General features: G+C 45.2%; 1 protein-coding gene across 1 annotated transcript in view; it reads left to right on the forward strand.

Annotated features, from left to right (window-relative positions):
- The window catches only part of SEL1L3 (SEL1L family member 3), a 49,788-nt gene extending 38,249 nt beyond the window's left edge, over nt 1-11,539 (forward strand). Inside the window, exons 18-24 of the mRNA XM_082238467.1 lie at nt 241-331; nt 430-514; nt 1,878-1,987; nt 3,204-3,331; nt 5,310-5,412; nt 5,494-5,566; nt 10,766-11,539. Of these exons, the coding sequence (XP_082094593.1) occupies nt 241-331; nt 430-514; nt 1,878-1,987; nt 3,204-3,331; nt 5,310-5,412; nt 5,494-5,566; nt 10,766-10,932 (757 nt within the window). The 3' untranslated portion in view covers nt 10,933-11,539. The remainder of the gene's footprint in view (nt 1-240; nt 332-429; nt 515-1,877; nt 1,988-3,203; nt 3,332-5,309; nt 5,413-5,493; nt 5,567-10,765) is intronic.
- Nucleotides 11,540-21,592: the final 10,053 nt, after the last annotated feature.

Below are 21,592 nucleotides of genomic sequence, written 5' to 3' on the forward strand. Positions count from 1 at the left end.
AGTTGTGCCCTAAATTCTGCCAAAAACCAAACCAAAAATTTGAGTCTCGTCTGAATTTATTTAAGGGGGAGGTTTAAAGGTCTGAACTTGCAAAGGCTGTTCTCCAATGGGAGCGCTCGCGGTCCAGTTTTTCCTAGTTATCGGTATTCTGCCTCTGTTTGAAACCACTGTGCCAAACTATTTCTGAAGTTTCCTTGTATTCACCTTGCATTTCTCTTTCTCACACCCCTTGGGTTTTAGGCATGAAGCCCTGCTTTATTACCTTCTGTCTGCAGAGACTGGAATCGAGGTGTCACAGACAAACCTGGCACATCTCTGCGAAGAGAGGCCAGTAAGTATATCTGATTCCACACCCTCTTGTTTTAAATCCTTAAATATTTTCCTGGAAGCATACGAGTCATTCTTTCTCTCCCACATCCTGTGTTCTAGAATATGACAGAAAGATACATGGATGTTGACTGCATTTGGAGATATTATAATTTCTCGGTTTCTCAGAAAAATGCTCCCTCCTTTGGTACGTATAACAACCCATTAAAGATAAAATTGTTCGTGTGCTTTTGAGTGTTGCAAAATCACCTCCTATTTCCCGTTTTTAAATAATTGGTTTATTTGGTTTTCAGATAAAAGTTTTACAATCATATATCCAATATACAAGGGATGCGGGTGGCGCTGTGGGTTAAACCACAGAGCCTAGGACTTGCCAATCAGAAGGCTGTCGGTTCAAATCCCCACGACGGGGTGAGCTCCCGTTGCTCAGTCCCTGCTCCTGCCAACCTAGCAGTTCAAAAGCACGTCCAAGTGCAAGTAGATAAATAGGTACCACTCCGGCGGGAAGGTAAACGGCGTTTCCGTGCGCTGCTCTGGTTCACCAGAAGCGGCTTAGTCATGCTGGCCACATGACCCAGAAGCTGTATGCCGGCTCCCTTAGCCAATAAAGCAAGATGAGCGCCGCAACCCCAGAGTCGGCCACGACTGGACCTAATGGTCAGGGGTCCCTTTACCTTTTATCCAATATACAACATAAAAACAATACTCCTGGACTCCTCTCTTCCCATTTGTGGGTTGTATTGTTAATCATTTCCTCCTGCATCTTTTATGATAATCCAGATATTTTACATCTCCATTGTGTCCAAAGTTCACAATTAAACTACATGTGTTATTCCCATCCTACTAATGATTTTAACTGTTTGCAATGGGTTTTTAAGATAAGTTACAAATCGGCATAATCCACCAACTTAATTTGCCATTCTGTCCTGGTAGGGACTTTATCTTCTTTCCATCTCTGGGCGCAAAAGGACCTCCTTCTGGCTTGTTTGCAATCAATCAAAGATCATTGCAAAAGATCATTGATCAGGACCACTGGAATTTGTCATAGCCTGAGCTGCGAAGGAGGGAATCACCTGCGCAGTCTTTAATGCAGCTGCTTCTTCTTTAGGGCAACCAAAATGGTCAAAGGCCTGGAGACGATGCCTTATGAGGAACGGCTAAGGGAGCTGGGCATGTTTAGCCTGGAGAAGAGGAGGTTAAGGGGTGATATGATAGCCATGTTCAAATATATAAAAGGATGTCACATAGAGGAGGGAGAAAGGTTGTTTTCTGCTGCTCCAGAGCAGAGGACACGGAGCAATGGATCCAAACTACAAGAAAGAAGATTCCACCTAAACATTAGGAAGAACTTCCTGACAGTAAGAGCTGTTCGACAGTGTAATTTGCTGCCAAGGAGTGTGGTGGAGTCTCCTACTTTGGAGGTCTTTAAGCAGAGGCTTGACAACCATATGTCAGGAGTGCTCTGATGGTGTTTCCTGCTTGGCAGGGGGTTGGACTCGATGGCCCTTGTGGTCTCTTCCAACTCTATGATTCTATGATTCTTTCCACAGCTTATCTGAAGGTGGGAGATTTCTACTACTATGGATATCGGAATCAGTCCAGAAACTTGGATATCTCAGTACAGATGTATGCACAAGCTGCCTTGTATGGAGACGCACAGGTAGGTTCTTGCTGGTTGGGAAATGAAAGGGCTGATCATCAGAAAACCTGAGGCCTTTTCTGAAGACTCTTGAGATCTGCAGTGTCCCACAAACCCCGGTCACGTTCAGGGCCGTCTTTAGCATTTGCACGTCGAAGTCCCCAAGACACTCCCCAAAGAAAAACACAATTGACACTTAATTTTTGTTTAAGGTTTTTGGCATAATTTTGGCCACAACTTTATTCAAATTACAGCAATGTGAGTGGTTGCTTAGGCATTGGTAGCACTAGCTGACCCCGCACGGGGACAGCTCTGACATTCGCACCCCCTGCGAAGTCAGGAAGGGTAAGTCACCTGGGGAGAGAGATGGGACTGGGAACCATGCCTCACCTCTCCCCAGAATGCTCCCAGGGGCTTGCGTGGCCCTAGCCCCTTGCCAGGGGGTTTCGGACAAAAGCATGGGGGAAGCCCCTGGGTTCCTTTAACGGAAAACCCTTGAAACAGCAGCAGCAGCATTTTGGAGGGGCAGGCACCGCCAAATCCATACCCCTCCACCAACCAATTCCCAGACCAATGCCTAACTGCAACCTTACAAGTTGTGACGATTTGCTACGCAGTAGGCAAAAACCAAATGGCACACACTAATCAGCCAAATGGACAAAATTCCTACTGGGCCCCTGCCCCAAAGCAGACGACCTCATGACAGGCATAGCAAGGTCAAGCAAACAGCCTAAAATTAGGGAAGGGAGGGCGGGTGATCCGAAGTAAGCAGCGAAAAGAGGAAGTTCCTCGCTGCGTGCATTGTATTTAACAAATAGGGCTGTCAATCAGCAAATGGCAACATCTAGATATCCCCAGTAACAGCCCGCTCCTGCTTAAAGGATGGCCAAACCATTTGCCTAGTAACAGTGAGGTGTCTTGTCAGCCCCACCCGCAACCCGTGCTCTCCATGAGGGAGAACACGCTATGCAGCGCCAGGGTGCAAAAAAAACGCCCAAGTGCCCCCAATTTGGGGGGTGGGGGAGGTTAAAGCTGTTGAGCTTTCTTGCAGGTTGTAATTTATGAATTGACAAGGGAGCTTCTTGCTCCAGGGCTGAATTATCTGTCTTGGTGAATTCTTCACCAGCTTCTCTGACTCCTTGTCCCCTTTAAAAGGAAAAACGCCCAACGCCTTTTGCCACAGAGCCGTGAAGTGCTATTTGTTTGACTGGAAATGCCTTCGTTTTGCACGTTGCAGGGGTTCTTTAATTTGGCTGTTCTCCTGGAAGAAGGCTATTCCATCCCTCATCACATTTTAGATCATTTAGGAATTGACAGGACCGTCAACTCCAGTAATGCAAACGTGCTCCAGGAGCTTTATGAAAGGTGAGACTGTTCTTGTCCATCATTGCCGTCCTTAAAACGTTAAGAGCAGGTTTTTATTTAGCATGGTGTAAAATGTGAACCAACAGAAATAATAGCAAGGTGCCATAAAATCGGCAACAACGTTAAAATGCCTAAGATGGTGGTCTTCGAAATGTATTCTAGGGGACCCTGGGTTCTGTCAGAAGCATATCAAGAGTTCCTCAAAGAGAAGATCAGTAACGGCAAATCCTTTCCTGGAAGACAACTCTCTGTCTGCCACTATTTTCTCCATGCAGCGTGCAAGTTGCAGGAGAAGCTCTGAGCACCCTCAGAATGGGCCCATGCTCATTGTGAAGTGATAGTGTTCCCTGAGCTCCATGAAGTTCCTCTGGCAAGCAAATCCTGGGGAAAATATTTTCCTGAAGGTAGAATTCTTGAGAATTCCTGGTCTTGGGGAACGGAAAAGTTATCACAAGCCACCAAGAACAGCAAAACAGGGTGGCTTGTTGGGCCACAGTACTCTTCCAAAAGAATGCCAGGCCTCCTCAAGTGTTCTCCTGTGTCTGCTGACCCTTCCTCCTTGACATCTACACATAACAACTTATTATTATTATTATTATTATTATTATTATTATTATTATTATTAGTATTATTATTATTAAAATCCTGCCCATCTGGGGGGCTCCCAACAGAATATTAAAAACACGACAAAACTTCACACATTAAAAACTTCCCTAAACAGGGTTGCCTTCAGATGTCTTCTAAAAGTCAGATAGTTGTTTATTTCTTTGACATCTGCTGAGAGGGCATTCCACAGGGCGGGTGCCACTACTGAGAAGGCTCTCTGCCTAGTTCCCTGTAACCTCGCTTCTCGCAGCGAGGGAACCGCCAGAAGGCCCTCGGAGCTGGACCTCAGCTGGACAACGATGGGGGTGGAGACGCTCCTTCAGGTATACTGAACCGAGGCCATTTAGGGCTTTAAAGGTCAGCACCAACACTTTGAATTGTGCTCTGAAACGTACTGGGAGCCAATGTAGGTCTTTCAGGACTGGCAGCCACTCCCAGTCACCAGTCTAGCTGCCGCGTTCTGGATTAGTTGTAGTTTCTGGGTCACCTTCAAAGGTAGCCCCACGGAGAGTGCATTGCAGTAGACTAAGCGGGAGATAGCTAGAGCATGCACCACTCTGGCGAGACAGTCTGCGGGCAGGTAGGGTCTCAGCCTGCATACCAAATGGAGCTGGTAGACAGCTGTCCTGGACACAGAATTGACCTGCGCCTCCATGGACAGCTGTGAGTCCAAAATGACTCCCAGGCTGCGCACCTGATCCTTCAGGGGCACAGTTACACCATTCAGGACCAGGGAGTCCTCCACACCTGTGCCCTATCATTGATGGCCCCAGTTAAGACTCAAGCCTTCTATCTGCCTGGCTTTACTCCTTCATCTGCATAGTCCTTGTCTGCTCTTGCGACAGGCTGCTGAGAGCCATAATAATAATAATAATAATTATTATTATTATTATTATTATTATTATTTATATCCTGTCCTCCCCAGCCGAAGCCAGGCTCAGGGCAGCTAACAACAATAAAATAATACAACATTCTAAAATCATTTCATTATAAAATTAATTCAAATCAAATTGATGGCAACCATTGGGCTAGAGTTCTGTGAAGATTGCCAAAGGAGGGAGTCAGGCTGTGCCCTGGCCAAAGGCCTGGTGGAACAGCTCTGTCTTGCAGGCCCTGCGGAAAGATGTCAAGTCCCGCAGGGCCCTAGTCCCTTGTAACAGAGCGTTCCACCAGATCGGAGCCACAGCCGAAAAAGCCCTGGCTCTGGCTGAGGCCAGCCTAACCTCTCTGTGACCTGGGACCTTCAGGATGTTTTTGTTTGAAGACCGTAAGTTCCTCTGTGGGACGTACCAGGAGAGGTGGTCCCGTAGGTACGAGGGTCCTAGGCATATTTTTTATTTGACATTGATGTCTTTCTTATTGTTGTCCGTAGGTGTTGGAGCTATAGCAACCAAGAATCAATCAGTCCATGCACTTTAGCTTTGCTTTATTTCCACCTGCGTGTTTTCTGGAAGACAACTTTGCATTCTAGTCTGGTGCGTACAACTCCACTGTTCTTTGAGTAAATGCCTAGCATGTTGTGCTCTGGCTAATACAAGGTTCTGAATTCCTTGCAGATTTACTTCCTGGGCTCCTTGTTTGTCTCTGCATTGGTTGTATTTGTCATACAGTGTTTCCGGGCTCTGTTGGGTAAGTATCTAGCAGCAGCCATAGAGCTGAAGAACAAAATAATAATAATAAAATCACAAGTGTACAAGGCTTTTTTAAATAGAATATTCCATGTCTTTGATTACATAAGCTGTTGCTCTGTCCCATTTGTTTTCCTCGATAGAAAAAGGAATCAAAGTAGATTTTTAAAGACTACTGAAGGCAAACAGGTCAAAAAGCGTAGTTTACTTTTTCACTACAGAGGGGAAAGAATTGAGATCGGATGCCAGCTTAAATAATAAAAGCATGGAATGAAAATGTAGCCTTGCACAGTTCTGATTTTATTCATATTTTATTTTCATTTATTTCATTTTGATCCACATTTTGATTTATTTATTTGATTTATTTCATTTGGTTCACACCTTGTGAACCAGCAGCTCTTTAAAAAGGGACCACGTACAGTGGTACCTCTGGATACGAATGGGATCCATTCCGGAGCCCTGTTCACATCCAGAAGTGAACGCAACCTGTGGCTGCGTGTGCACAGGTCGCGATTTGCCGCTTCCGCACATGCGCGTGACGTCATTTTGACCGTCTGTGCATGCATGAGCGGCGAAACCGGGAAGTAATGTGCTTCATTACTTCCAGGTCGCTGCAGCACGCAACCCAAAAATACTCATTCCGAAGCTACTTCAACCCGAGGTATGACTGTATAGCCTAGCCCGATACCACCAGTAACCAGGTAAAGGTAAAGGGACCCCTGACCACTAGGTCCAGTCGTGGCCGACTCTGGGGTTGCAGCGCTCATCTTGCTTTATTGGCCGAGGGAGCCAGTGTACAGCTTCCATGTCATGTGGCCAGCATGACTAAGCCGCTTCTGGCGAACCAGAGCAGCACACGGAAACGCCATTTACCTTCCCACTGGAGCGGTACCTATTTATCTACTTGATGTGCTTTTGAACTGGATAGGTTGGCAGGAGCAGGGACCGAGCAACGGGAGCTCACCCTGTCACGGGGATTCGAACTGCCGACCTTCTGATCAGCAAGTTCTAGGCTCTGTGGTTTAACCCACAGCGCCACCCACGTCCCTTCCAGTAACTAGAGACCTCCCTTTTTCAATATATTGCTTATATAAATTCCAGACAAGTAATTGTGGAACTTCTCGTGGAGTAATAAAAGGAATATGAGCAATGCTGAGGTTCTACATCTGTGTTTTCTAAGCTGAGGCACAGGGTTTGTTGTTTCATTTTTTTCCCATGATTATATACTGTGTAAGAACTGACCTTACTCCTCAAAAGTGCAGAACTACTTCTCCGTTCAAAAGAGACTGCCCAGTGGTGTCTCTGCAGGAGTCATGGACCTAAAAGTGTCTCCTGATTGAAGGACTTGCCCACATGGCTGATTAGTGAGCAACGGCCTCTGAGAGTGGATAGTTCTGTTGCATTTCCACATTGTGAGGGATTCAACCAACTTTCTTCTTCTTCTTCTTCTTCTTCTTCTTCTTCTTCTTCTTCTTCTTCTATTTTGACAAAGTAACAATCATACATAAATAAGAATAAAGATGTGCACCCACCAATGAGACCATTCCATTATAACTATCCAGTATCCCAAAATTTCAACACCTCTCGCGATGGTTTGACCCCTTTCCATTTTAACAGTACAAATTCCACAAACGCCCTCTGTATCTCCTCAAAATCATTTCTCCTACATATTCCCTGTATTACTTTAATAGCACATATTAATTTATCCATAATAGCCATATCCCACACCTCTTTATACCATTCTTCCATTTTATATTCTGTTTGTCCCTTCCACTTTCTGGCTATATAATAATTTGTGCAGCTGTCAATAAATTTGTGAGCAAGTCCTTCATAGCCTACGAACCTTCCACCCCATCGTAAATTAATAATAATGTTACCTCTGGACTTTTGGTCAGCTTTAACCCAGTGATTTCTGTTATCTCCTTAAACACCCTTTGCCAGAAAAATTGTGCATCATTACACCCCCACCACATGTGAACATAATTCCCAGTTTCCTGGCATCCCCTGCCGACATAACGCCAAATATTCCTTGTTTATTTGATTTAGTCTGACTGGCATTAAATACCATCTCCAAACTAATTTATAATAATTTCCTTTTATTCTTATTCTTATATAAGAATAAAAGAAAATTATTATAAGAATAAAAGAAATCAACCCTCTTTCATCTATTGGGATGGGGTGAGAGAGAAGGACAATTATTTCTTCTCCTTTTACTGATACAGGCATGACACAGCTAGCTTTTGGGGGGAGTTACGTTATACAGCACTTCCTGTTCCCTCACCCAAATCCTGGAAAGGGAGGCGGGTGTTGCCAGTATGGGTGGGTGTAAAGATTTTGTGCAGTCTTATTTGCAACCAGTAAGGTAAAGGTAAAGGGACCCCTGACCATTAGGTCCAGTCGTGACCGACTCTGGGGTTGCGGCGCTCATCTTGCTTTATTGGCCGAGGGAGCCGGCGTACAGCTTCCGGGTCATGTGGCCAGCATGACTAAGCCGCTTCTGGCGAACCAGAGCAGCGCACGGAAACGCCATTTACCTTCCCGCTGGAGTGGTACCTATTTATCTACTTGCACTTTGGCGTGCTTTCGAACTGCTACGTTGGCAGGAGCAGGGACCGAGCAACGGGAGCTCACCTTTGCGGGGATTCAAACTGCCAACCTTCTGATCGGCAAGTCCGAGGCTCTGTGTTTTGACCCACAGCGACACCCGCGTCCCTTTTGCAACCGGTATTTAACCTTTATTTATTTTTTTTTTTTTTACTTGTGGTTCAGTTGGTCTCCGAGCGTGAGAAAGCCAAATAAAGCTGGTTTAAACCTGTTTCTAGTCAGTATTCAACTAAAGCATTCATCTAGATATATTTTTTTAAAAAAAGGATTGTTGGTAGAATATTAACAAGACAAGATAGCAGGAAGAGACAATTTTCTTTACAACATCCATGTTTCTCACCTGATGGAACTGTGATTCAGTTGATTATTTTATAGTGTAATCTTAAGGTTATCTACGATTCAGATCAATGCGGTTTACTCAAGGATGGTATTGAAATGTCATGCAGAGAGCATAAATTGACATCGAGTCCACACGCACGCTCAGCCTAAGAACTTGGAACCTCACCTGCAATTTAACGTTTACCTTGCTGTGCAGAGTTTAATGACTTCTACAATAGGGACGTATTGGGACGCGGGTGGCGCTGTGGGTTAAACCACAGAGCCTAGGACTTGCTGATCAGAAGGTCAGCGGTTCGAATCCCCACGACGGGGTGAGCTCCCATTGCTTGGTCCCTGCTCCTGCCAACCTAGCAGTTCGAAAGCTCGTCAAAGTTCAAGTAGACAAATAGGTACCACTCTTGCGGGAAGGTAAAGAGCGTTTTCGTGTGCTGCTCTGGTTTGCCAGAAGCGGCTTAGTCATGCTGGCCACATGACCCGGAAGCTGTACGCCGGCTCCCTTGGCCAATAAAGCGAGATGAGTACCGCAACCCCAGAGTCGGTCACAACTGGACCTAATGGTCAGGGATCCTTTACCTTTATTAATAGGGATGTACGCTGGCTCCCTTGGCCAGTAAAGCGAGATGAGCGCCACAACCCCAGAGTCGTCCGTGACTGGACCTAACGGTCAGGGGTCCCTTTACTTTTACCTTTACAATAGGGATGGGGATGGCAAATCCCAGATTAGCTCAGAAAGGAAAATTATTTTGCAATAAGAGGTGAAGAAGCATCAGTCCCCGAAAGAGGTGAGAAGGGAATGTGCAAAGCTATAAGCAAGAATTAATAAGACTAGAGTTAAAGTGTTTAAGCAGCAAATGAGTGATCTGAAATATGTAAGCGTGTTCCGATAGGTGTTTTGACCACAGTAGTAAATCTGGGAGACACTGAAAGTGTATACCTCATTTTTGCAGACCGCTTAAACCACAATCCTACATGTTAAGTGCACTATAGTCATTTATTTTAACAGGAGTAACAACTTAATTCCCATTCCATAGCTTTTAGTGGATTGTGCTTAGCATTTGCTAGATTTTGCCATTAGTATAAGCTTTCATTACTCTAATGGGCAAAGGAGGCAAAGTGTTAAGTTGTGGGTGAACATATCAGATGACACAGCGATTCTTCAAACAGCTCTTGTTTATTCAGAGGCCAGAACAGAACTGAACTGAAGGGCTCAGTCAGCCTGCTTATATAGAGCTCCAGTACAACGTAACTGTAACAATTTTCTAAAACTGTCCAATCACTGAACGCCACTTTTGATCCCTTATTTGCATAACTACCTACAGTATCCCCCTGCTGGCCCAGGGTGAGAACTTCAGTACATAACACAAAGTATGTTAGTGAAGGAAGGGAATTTGGAGAATTTGGTATTTGTTTTGAACTGCTATTAATATTGTCGTTTCCACTGGCTGTGACCTGCCTTTGAATGTTTTGGAGAAGGGTGGGTGTGAAATTGGATAAATAATAACGATGATGCCACACAGACATTACTGAACACTGCTTAGAGACTTTTGAAAGATTAAGTGGTTTAGAAGTGCTTTTAAGCAAATGATAAATCATATGGGGAACTGAATTGACCATCAAATTTAAATCAAAAGAAGAGTCACCATAAGAAATGTTTGAATAGGAATCCAGACGTTAAAAAGGGCAAAGTACACTTGACGGTTCTGCTATGCAAGGTACTGTTTAAGAAAAGGATGCTCTTCCAGGCCATCTGCATATGGACTGTGGGTTCTGTGTGCGAATCTCCCTACTGAATCAGGTTCCATATTCATAAAGGGTGTCTTCAGGATCTGGAGCTGTGTACGTAGTCCTCCTTGTTGGAGAGGTGATCTAAACCACTGAGCCCCTTGGACTTGCGATCAGAAGGTTGGCAGTTCGAATCCCCGTGATGGGGTGAGCTCCTGTTGCTCTGTCCCAGCTCCTGCCAACCTAGCACTTCAAAAGCACACCAATGCAAGTAGATAAACTGGTACCTTTGTGGCGGGAAGGTAAATGGTTTTGTGTGCGCTCTGGTTTCCATCACGGTGTCCTGTTGAGCCAGAAGCTGTTTCGTCCTGCTGGCCACATGACCCGGAAAGCTGTTTGTGGACGAACGCTGGCTCCCTCGGCCTGAAAGCGAGATGAGCGCCACAACCCAATAGTTGCATCACCTGAGTGATGGTGGGCGTGCTAATCTATAACACTACTTTTATCTGCTGTATTATATTGTGTGTTCCAACAGTTGTTCATCGCCGGATATCACGAATGCCTGAAGAGGCTCCAGCTGAACTCTCTTCCACAGAGGAAAATACTAGTGAGACAAGACCAGCAGAGCCCAGAGAACCTACTGTGTCAAATAATTCAGAGGAGGATGTCTTGAATCCTCAGCATCCCCGCTCCAGCAGCTGAGGCATGCATTTTCTCAAGAAGTGACACTCTGATGTCTTCAGGAGATGGAAACCTCCCCTTTCTACGCCAATTTGGAAAATGCCCCCCCCCCTTTTGCGACTAGCCGGGTGCTCTCACCGTGGGAGTAGGCTATGCTGTTGTTGTAGCACTTCCTTGCTTGAGCAGCCTTGAAGGTTTCACCCAAAATTTGGTTAGAAAGGGGACACTTTGATTCAAGGAGGAAGGACCTTCAGATTTAGTGTCCTGTAGAACTTGAGGTAATTTATTTTCAGATTCAGAAATAGTGTGAACTAGAACATAATCGGTCCTATTGTATTATTGGGAAAGCGATTTCTGTTCCTTTAAAATTAATCAGGGTTTTATTTTCAGTTCGGAGAATTGATAGACCTGGTTTGGGGGAAAAGGACTTGTCTTAATCAGTCGTAGTGTGCTCCAAAATCATTTTTGCCTTGGTGGGCTAGGGCTCCAAAATGTCATTTCAAAGACAGTATATAGGAATATTTTGTTCACCTTAAATATATACAGTGGTACCTCAGTTTATATACACTTCAGGTTACATACGCTTCAGGTTACAGAATCCACTAACCCAGAAATATTACCTCGGGTTAAGAACAGAATGAGAACAGGATTCTTCATTCTTTATTCTTCAGGATGAGAACAGAAATCGTGCTATGGCGGCACAGCGGCAGCAGGAAGCCCCATTAGCTAAAGTGGTGCTTCAGGTTAAGAACAGTTTCAGGTTAAGAATGGACCTCCGGAATGAATTAAGTACTTAACCCAAGGTACCACTGTGTGTGTGTGTATGTATGTATGTATGTATGTATGTATGTCAAGGCCACTGGTATTTCAGCACTGAAGAGGTATCTGAGCTTAGAAAAAGCTGCTTCTGATATTGCTGTACCTTATAAAGTTGTTTTAACAATTATGAAGATAATTTATGGGCAACACATCGAAACTTTTCTAAAGCACAAATTAAATCTACACATTAGTTTCATTAATACGCAATATTGCTGTATGCAGTTTAAGTGGCTTCTGGCTGTGAAGTGGTTTACGAATTTGGATAGCTCAGTTGGTTAGAGCATGATGCTGTGAATGTCAAGGTTGCAGGTTCAATCTCCCTCTGGGACGGCTTCATATTCCTGCACTGCAGAAGGTTGGACTCCTCAGGGTTCCTTGTTGTTGTTTAGTTGTTTAGTCGTGTCCGACTGTTCGTGACCCCATGGACCAGAGCACGCCAGGCACTCCTGTCTTCCACTGCCTCCCGCAGTTTGGTCAAACTCATTCTGGTAGCTTCAAAAACACCGTCCAACCATCTCGTCCTCTGTCACCCCCTTATCCTTGTGCCCTCAATCTTTCCCAGCATCAGGGTCTTTTCCAGGGAGTCTTCTCTTCTCATGAGGTGGCCAAAGTATTGGAGTCTCAGCTTCAGGATCTGTCCTTCCAGTGAGCACTCAGGGCTGATTTTCTTCAAAATGTATAGGTTTGCTCTTCTTGCAGTCCATGGGACTCTCAAGAGTCTCCTCCAGCACCATAATTAAAAAGCATCAATTCTTCAGCGATCAGCCTTCTTTATGGTCCAGCTCTCACTTCCATACATCACTACTGGGAAAACCATACCTTTAACTATATGGACCTTTGTCGGCAAGGTGCAATTCTATTATTATTGTGCTTGTTGCCTTTGCCTGCAACGTATGAACTAGTATACAGTTGGGAATGACCACAAATGAACCATGGTAACCTCTAGTAAGAGCACAGATGAGGGCCTGACCATCAAAACAGACAACTAAGCTTCCATTTTATTGTGCCTGTTATGCTCCCACGTGGCATCTTGCATATTGTTATCAAATATTGTTTCCACTGAAAATATACAAAATGCAAGTGTGAGGCTGCTGAGTCTTTTAAGGGCAAACTGACATGTGAAACGGAAACGAGATTGGTCGTAGAAATTGCCATAATAAACGCTAGCAGATGTTTTGACGCCATTGTGACGACAATGGTGATATCAAACTGGAGATATTAGAGATGAAAAATGCCGTGCCAGCAATTTATTGATTGGACTAAAGTAATAAAAAAGATGATAATAAGATAAGCCTTTAACTTAAGTGCCCTGTAAATGAAAGGTGTTCTGCAATGCACAAATTAAGTACATTATTTGTTTCTTCTCACAGTTTGCGTCAGGTATGCACTGATATTCCCATCGCTACCTTTCCTTCACCAACTTTTTTGGTCGTTTTACTGGCTATTGAGGTGTGCCCCCCATCTCCCACACCCAATGACCTGCTCAATTCTGCCAGAAAGGGCAGGAGAGAAATACCAGTCTTCCTTGCTCCACTTGCCATAGCTTGCCACTCCTGACACACCTGTTCAATAAGTGAGAAGGATGGGGAGAGGACCAGGGCTTATTGGAGCGAGTTTAATTTCAAATTCAATCGACTTGGAAATAAGATGCTTTTATCTATTTTGGGGAAAATAGCTCAACTTATTTCTGAATGAATCTAATGGCAGAAAATGGAACGCTCACAATTTGAACTCCATACTGGTTCTCTCAAACTTTTACCACGTTGAAATGATTATATATTCTTAATATTTTAATAGATATATCTCCATATCTATTATCCATCTACTATGGATTCCTAGGTAAAGCAGGTCAATTGGTATAAACTATATTTACTTTCTTGGGCTCCATGATCACTGCAGATGGTGACAGCAGCCATGAAATTAAAAGACGCCTGCTTCTTGGGAGGAAAGCGATGACAAAACTAGACAGCATCTTAAAAAGCAGAGACATCACCTTCCCGACAAAGGTCCGTATAGTCAAAGCTATGGTTTTCCCAGTAGTGATGTATGGAAGTGAGAGCTGGACCATAAAGAAGGCTGATCACCGAAGAATTGATGCTTTTGAATTATGGTGCTGGAGGAGACTCTTGAGAGTCCCATGGACTGCAAGAAGATCAAACCTCTCCATTCTGAAGGAAATCAGCCCTGAGTGCTCACTGGAAGGACAGATCCTGAAGCTGAGGCTCCAATACTTTGGGCCACCTCATGAGAAGAGAAGACTCCCTGGAAAAGACCCTGATGTTGGGAAAGATGGAGGGCACAAGGAGAAGGGGATGACAGAGGACGAGATGGTTGGACAGTGTTCTCGAAGCTACCAGCATGAGTTTGACCGAACTGCGGGAGGCAGTGGAAGACAGGTGTGCCTGGCGTGCTCTGGTCCATGGGGTCACGAAGAGTCGGACACGACTAAACAACAACATATATATATAGTTTATACCAAGTGACCTGCTTTACCTAGGAATCCCAGGGATTGAAGTCTACAGAGGTTGTTGAGAAGTGTCTTTTTGAGATCTCTACCTCCACCTTTCCCAAGAACACCTTTCTATGTTCACTGGAAAGGGGAACTTAAACCAGTTTCCCACCTTGTTATATTCCTTGGAAGGTGCCCCGGGGCCATAGGAGACATTGAACCTTCTCCTATGAGAAATAGATCTCCATTCTTGAAGATGTCAGGTTCTGCCACCATCTCAGAACCTTTGCACCCTTGATAACTGTGGGACCAATAAGGGGGTAGTTTGGGGATGTATCAGGGACAACCACAGAAAAGTTTGGGTTCATATGGCTGAATGCCTTCCTAGTTCACTTGTGTGCCCTCAAATCCAGCAGAAATGTACACTACCCCAGAGCTGGCATATTTTGTTTCCAATCAGAGGGAAATGTTTCTTTAAAGACTATTTATTAGGGTTGCCTTGTTATACCTAATCTGTTCTGCCAAAGCAGTTGTGTTAGCTGCTCAAAAAAGTTCTGGGTCTCCAATTTCAAAAGTGTACATGTGACCACCCCCAAATGCTAATTTCGGAAGAGATTAAGGTCTAGATTTAAGTTCTAAGTCAGCCATACTGTGTTTTTGAAGCGAATCCCCCATTTGATAAGGGGCAGAAAGAAGAGGGATTCCTTTCTACAGAGTCATTAAACTGACATCCAATTGGTGTTTTGCATACAGGCCTTAATTTAGCAATACTATCACAGTCTTGCGTTTTCGTCTGAGCTTGGGAAGATAACAGCCAACATACCTGGTCACAGCAAGATGAGTAGGATGTTCCTTTAAATATATGCTAGGGTCAGGGTAGGGATCAATATGTACCTTCAAGTGGAGGGAGGGGGGAAGATAAGAGAAATTTAATCACTTTTATGTGAAAGAACAAGCTTAGTTTTCAGTTCACCGAGACCTTCTGGGAAGGAAGATTATATGACATTGCTGTATGTCCTGGCCACAATATTATCCTAGCTCTGTTTGCTAAGCTAGAAGCATCAAGATTGTCGGGTAAACAGTGGTCTGTGTTGAAATTTGAGCCAGAAATTCAAGAATAATCCCCACCGTGACTTCAATGGGTACATAGCAAGAGCCACTGAATAAGCAGGTCACACTTAGGAGCAGTCCTCAAGCACACTTACAGGATAAATTCCTGTTGGACGCAATGCAGTCATGCCAGTGACGGCTAGAGTTTATGGCAGAAACTACAGAATGAGCAGGAGGGTCTCCTAGCATATCAGCGCTCGCTTTCCACATTTTGAAGTGATACATCCTTCAGAGAAGCAAGAGCATTAAGGACAGAGTCCAGAGTCTAAAATGACCTAACTTCATCACTGACACAACGGAACAAATGTCTGGGTAAACATGTTTAGGATCACAGCACGCAGCCATATTTCCCAGGTGTTGTAAATGCAGAAAATGTCTCATTTTCAGGAAATCTTTGCTTTCCAGCATTCAGACTCCTATGACTGGACAGCTACGATTCTTGTCCCATGAGGTGTCAGCGGCCGTGCTTGTTCTGCTTTGTGGATTGTACTTGATTATTAGATATAGATTGCTATAAACACGTACTGAAAGTGACATTGGAAGAGAGGTGATAATATTGCAAAATACTTGTTTACAACCCTACTAATCATAGAATAGATATCTTAAGCTCCTGTGGTTTGGGGTCCATGGATGAGAAACTGAGTACAGTCATACCTTGGTTGTTGACTGCCCTGGAACTCGGACGTTTTGGCTTCCAAACGCCGCAAACCCGGAAGAGATTGTTCCAGTTTGCAAATGTTCTTTTGGAACCCGAACATCCAACAGGGCTTCTGTGGCTTCTGATTGGCTGCAGGAGCTTCCTGCAGCCAATCAGAAACCGTGATTTGGTTTACAAACATTTTGGAAGTCAAATGGACTTCCAGAACAGATTCCATTCAACTTCCAAGGTGCGACTGTAATACGCAAATAGTCAGCCACAAGTCTGCTGACCTTATCTGATGGGCAGTGTTGCGGCTGCGCCATGGGCCCTGCAGTGATCCGGCGAGGGCGCCAGGGTTTGGTTGCCTGCCGGCAATTGGCATGAGCAGGCAGGCTTTCCCGGGGGGGGGAGAGAGGTGGGCCTGACTGGTCAACCAGCGCCACCTGGGCCCACTCCTGGGGAGATAAATTGCAGCTCGGCCTGGCAGTTCCTCCTCTGTCCCATTTTTTCGCCAGATTCCCCACCATCCCTTTAATTTTACTGCAGTTCATACTACAACCTTGCTATGGATTACGCTGGCTGCCATATTGGGGCAAGGCAGGATTTTTTTGCGCTTGGCAAATGAGCACCCACCATTTTGTTTTTGCCTACCTCCTAGCAATCGTCACAACTTTGTGAGGTTAGGCCTTGGTCTTGGCTGGAGGGGAGGTTGTAGCCTCTGCCTGCCCCTAAGGCACATGTATGCTGCCACTACTGTCTTCTCTGAACCCAATCACATGCAGACAAGCATGGTTCTGCCACCTGAGGCTCACATGTTCTCATGGGTGGCCTTGCCCAGCCCATCTTCCGTCAAAAGGTTCAAGCTTCCAATAAGGTGTGTCAAAAATGTGAATTCAACAAAAACTTGCTAATAAAGGAATTACCTGGAATAACACTTACCCACGTTGTTATATGAATTCAGTACTATTTAAACTGAGAATGAGCCATCCAGAGGTGATTTCATGTTGATTCAGATCAATCTCATTTTCTCAAGTATCTTATCGACGTTCTTCCTTTTACAGACCTGTTGTGGGTAATAATTTTTTAAAAGGGGAACTCCATTTCCAACGAATTTCAGGTCTTTGTAGCAGTGTGGTGAACATAATTCCTAGTAGATTAGCACTTGGTGTCCTACATGTTTTATTTGACTTTGCATAAGGTCATTTTAAAGTGTAGACCGATCAAAGTGATTAACTTTTCTTCTATTGCTTCTCCTAAAGTCAACAGCATCCAGTTATGTAAAAATACATCATCCGACCCAAAGCTTAGTTTTCAGTTCACTTGAGACATTCTGGGAAGGAAGATTAAGACAGGGTGTGTATTCTGGCAACACTATTGCTCCCAGCTCTATTTGCTAAGCTAGAAGCATCAAGGATGTTAGGCAAACAGGGTCTGTGTTGAAGTCCAAGTCAGAAGTTCAAGAATAATCCCCACAGTGAGGGGAAGTTCAATGGGTACATGTGCTTTCAGTCTGTAAAAAGCAAGCCCCACTGAATAGAGTGGGTCACGCTGCGAGGCTGCAGGGGAATCCTGTTGAACACAATTTACTGGTGCCACTAAGGGCAGGGCTTGAGGGCAGAAGTCCAGGGTCACACTCAGCAGAATGAGAAGGAGGGTCTCCAGGGCTGGTTTAGCACATTTGGAAGTAAGTGAAGTAGTGCAGTTTACCATCATAAAAGCGGAGGGAGAGCAAGAGCATTAAATGACCTACCATATTTTTCGCTCTATAGGACGCACTTTTCCCCCACCAAAAATTAAGGGGAAATGTGTGTGCGTCCTATGGAGTGAATGCAGGCTCCTTGTCTTCAGCGATAGCAATGCGAAGCCTCCGAAGCGCAGAGGGAGCGCTCCCTCCGCGCTCCGGAGGCTCTGCGTTGCTTTCGCTGAAGCCTGGAGAGCGAGAGGGGTCGGTGTGCACTGACCCCTCTCCCTCTCCAGGCTTCAGGGATGACACCTGAAGCCTCCGGAGTGCAGCGGGACGTCCCGCTGCGCTCCGCAGTCTTCAGGTTCCTTTTGCTGAAGCTGGGAGGGCAAGACTCTCCGGGCTTCGGCAGAGAGGGAGAGCTGCAGCGCCCCTTCAGCCAAGCGGGAGGAGAAATGGAAGGGGCTCCGTTTCTCCTGCCTCTTCTCTGAAGGGGCGCTGAGCAGAGAGGGGGAGAATTTTTTTTTCTTGTTCTCCCCCTCTAAAACAAGGTGCGTCCTATGGTCGGGTGCGTCCTATAGAGCGAAAAATACGGTAACTAAAATTGCCTAACTGCAATCACTGACACAATGGAACAAATGAGTAAATGTGTAAATATGCTTCTCGGGTGTTATAAATGTAGAAAAAGTTCTATTTCCAGGAAATATTTGCTTTCCAGCATTGCAGCTATTATTAGGAAAGCACACTGTCCACCCACTGATTCCAGTCCTGCCCTCTGAAGCAAGAGAGAGCAATTCTGCATATTTGGCAACCGTCTTCATGTCTTCCCTGTCTTCTGCATGCTAAACATACCCAGGCTAAAGTGTGATGCCTGGAACATTGCAGTCCGGTGGTCCAAAAGATTCTCTTCTGCCTTGCCTACACCATGTTGAATGCTCTGCCAGTTTTCAGCTTCTTTCTATACCTTCTTAGATCTGCTGCATTGTTTTTCCTGCTCGGGTGTATGGGGTGTTAGGGGACGGGTGGTACCTCTGGTGGGGGACATGTCGTGCTCCTTCTGTCCGCCTTTGGTCCCCACCCTGCACTAGGCTCTCATCTGTGGCTCCAAGAAGCTGTCAGCATGCAGCCGCCGCCACACCCCTGTCAAAACGGCTTTGATTGGCAGGCTAAACCAGGTGAGGGTAGCTGGTGGGTCTCAAACCCTCATTGAGTTAAGGGCTTTCCCTGCATGCGAAGACAGGCTCTGGTGGATTGAGCAAACAAGACCGAAAGTGGATCAAGAAGGTGGTTTTTGCATGTGCTGTCGAAGGAAATGAGGGGCCACTGGGGCTCGTCAAACTGGGAAGATAGCCCATCTAGCAGAAGGACAACTCTGACCCTAAACCTCATCCTCTCATTTGTAAGAAAGGCTTTGGGAGTAAGCCCTGGGTAAAAATCTGTGAGTGTCTGGAGGCGGTTGGAGGATGGATGGCGGTTAACAGATTGAGGTTGAATCCTGACAAGACAGAAGTACTGTTTTTGGGGGACAGGAGGTGGGCGGGTGTGGAGGACTCCCTGGTCCTGAATGGGGTAACTGTGCCCCTGAAGGACCAGGTGCGCAGCCTGGGAGTCATTCTGGACTCACAGCAGTCCATGGAGGTGCAGATCAACTCTGTGTCCAAAGCAGCTGTTTATCAGCTCCATCTGGTACACAGGCTGAGACCCTACCTGCCCGCAGACGGGCTCGCTAGAGTGGTGCATGCTCTGGTTATCTCTCGCTTGGACTACTGCAATGCGCTCTATGTGGGGCTGCCTTTGAAGGTGACCCAGAAACTACAACTAATCCAGAATGCGGCAGCTAGACTGGTGACTGGGAGCGGCCGCCGAGACCATATAACACCAGTCTTGAAAGACCTACACTCGCTCCCAGTACGTTTCTGAGCACAATTCAAAGTGTTGGTGCTGATCTTTAAAGCCCTAAACAGCCTCAGCCCAGTATACCTGAAGGAGCGTCTCCACCTCCATCGTTCAGCCTGGACACTGAGGTCCAGCACCAAGGGCCTTCTTTTCCCCCCCAATGCTTTTTATTGATTTTCACAAACATAAATAAAACTTAAACTTTTACAATCAACATTTTGCGTTATCTTATTTACCTTGCACAATTTCGCACCCCAACTTCCCTCCTTCCCTGCTACGGTTTTCCTAATTTACATCTTCTCTTACAAGTTCTTATTTACCCTCTATTCACATCACAGGATTTATATTAGCCTGGAAAGCTGTACACCGGCTCCTTCGGCCAGTAAAGCAAGATGAGCGTCGCAACCCCAGAGTCGGTCACGACTGGACCTAATGGTCAGGGGTCCCTTTACCTTTTATCTCAGGAGCAGGATTGTTAAATGGGCTGGGTGACTGAAAGAAAGTATCACCATATAAAGGAACCAAACCTATAATGCACAAAAACATCTGTGGACGAAATAAAGTGAAATCGCACTGTATTTTTGAAGTAACCTGAATTTAATCCATTTGTATTATATACCATCTTGCCTTAAATAAATAAAGGTCCCCCGCAGGATACTTTTTAAGCTAAGGGTACAATGTAAAATGGGATGCGGGTGGTGCTGTGGGTTAAACCATAGAGCCTAGGACTTGCCGATCAGAAGGTTGGCGGTTCGACAGGGTGAGCTCCTGTTGCTCCATCCCAGCTCCTGCCAACCTAGCAGTTCGAAAGCACGTCAAAGTGCAAGTAGATATATAGGTACCGCTCCAGCAGGAAGGTAAACGGCGTTTCTGTGCGCTGCTCTGGTTCGCCAGAAGCGGCTTAGTCATGCTGGCCACATGACCCGGAAGCTGTACGCTGGCTCCCTCGGCCAATAAAGCGAGATGAGCGCCGCAACCCCAGAGTCAGCCACGACTGGACCTAATGGTCAGGGGTCCCTTTACCTTTACAATGTAAAATGTGTTAAGTATATACACCGGAGCTTGCCTCTTGTCCTCTCCGCTGCTTGTGCTTGTGCTACCTGGCTGTTCCCCCAGAGCAAAGCTAACCCAGTGAGGATGGAACTGTTTCTTCCTGTTCTTGATGCTAAATGAGGGAAGCCCGACTCTCACAAGAAAAGTGCCCAGTGGCATTCATAATACTTCTTCTTTTGTTTACTTGCTGTTGGCAAATAAGATAATTTATAGTGCACTTCAAGTTCCAGATAATTTATCGTGCAATTCAGGTTCTTTTACAACCGTTTAATTGCAAGAATGGCCTCTGCCAAAGAAGTTTCAACTTTCCTTCGCTGATATATGTGTCAGTTTATTTACAAGGAAATCATAGTCCCTTGTGTTGAGAGAGCTGTTGGCTTAGAATTTTTTATCGAACTGTCACATTTGTGCAAACATCTCAATATTATTTTAATTTCTAATTTTAGTTTCTCTTTAGTCTGATGGTGAATACATTTTGCTTGCATTTGGGGTTTTAGTTTTCATATGATTCTGTCAGTGCCAATGGATGTTGTTTTATGGGTGATTGGCTGCATTATTTTGATTTTTTTTTGGTAAAGTTTATTATTATTATTATTATTATTATTATTATTATTATTATTATTATTATTTCATTTTATAATGTATATAAAACAGAGAGAACAATTCTAAGAGATGAAAATTAAAACATGCAAAACAAAACTCTAAAATAGGCACACAGAATAAGTTGTTGCAACATGAGTTTAAATAACAAAGTCCAAGTAATGACCGCTCCCCACATTAAATGGGGGGCGCCCTTTGCGTGGTCGCACGCAGCCCCCCGGACCCTTAAGCGGCACCATTAGCACAGGCTTGGCTTCCCCTTCCCCAGGTGGGATACCTGGAGGTCTCTGCCTACCTCATCCAGTTGCCCAATCCCACCTGGGGAGGCGTTGCCAAGGTGATCAGGCCAGGTAGGGGAAAGGACTACCTGCCCACACAATAGGGGAGGATCTTACTTGGGAATTGTCAGTTGGCTCCAGAGCTTCTCCCACCC

The sequence above is a fragment of the Podarcis vaucheri genome (assembly GCF_965113315.1).
Source record: "Podarcis vaucheri genome assembly, chromosome: 9".
NCBI classification, from domain to species: domain Eukaryota; kingdom Metazoa; phylum Chordata; class Lepidosauria; order Squamata; family Lacertidae; genus Podarcis; species Podarcis vaucheri.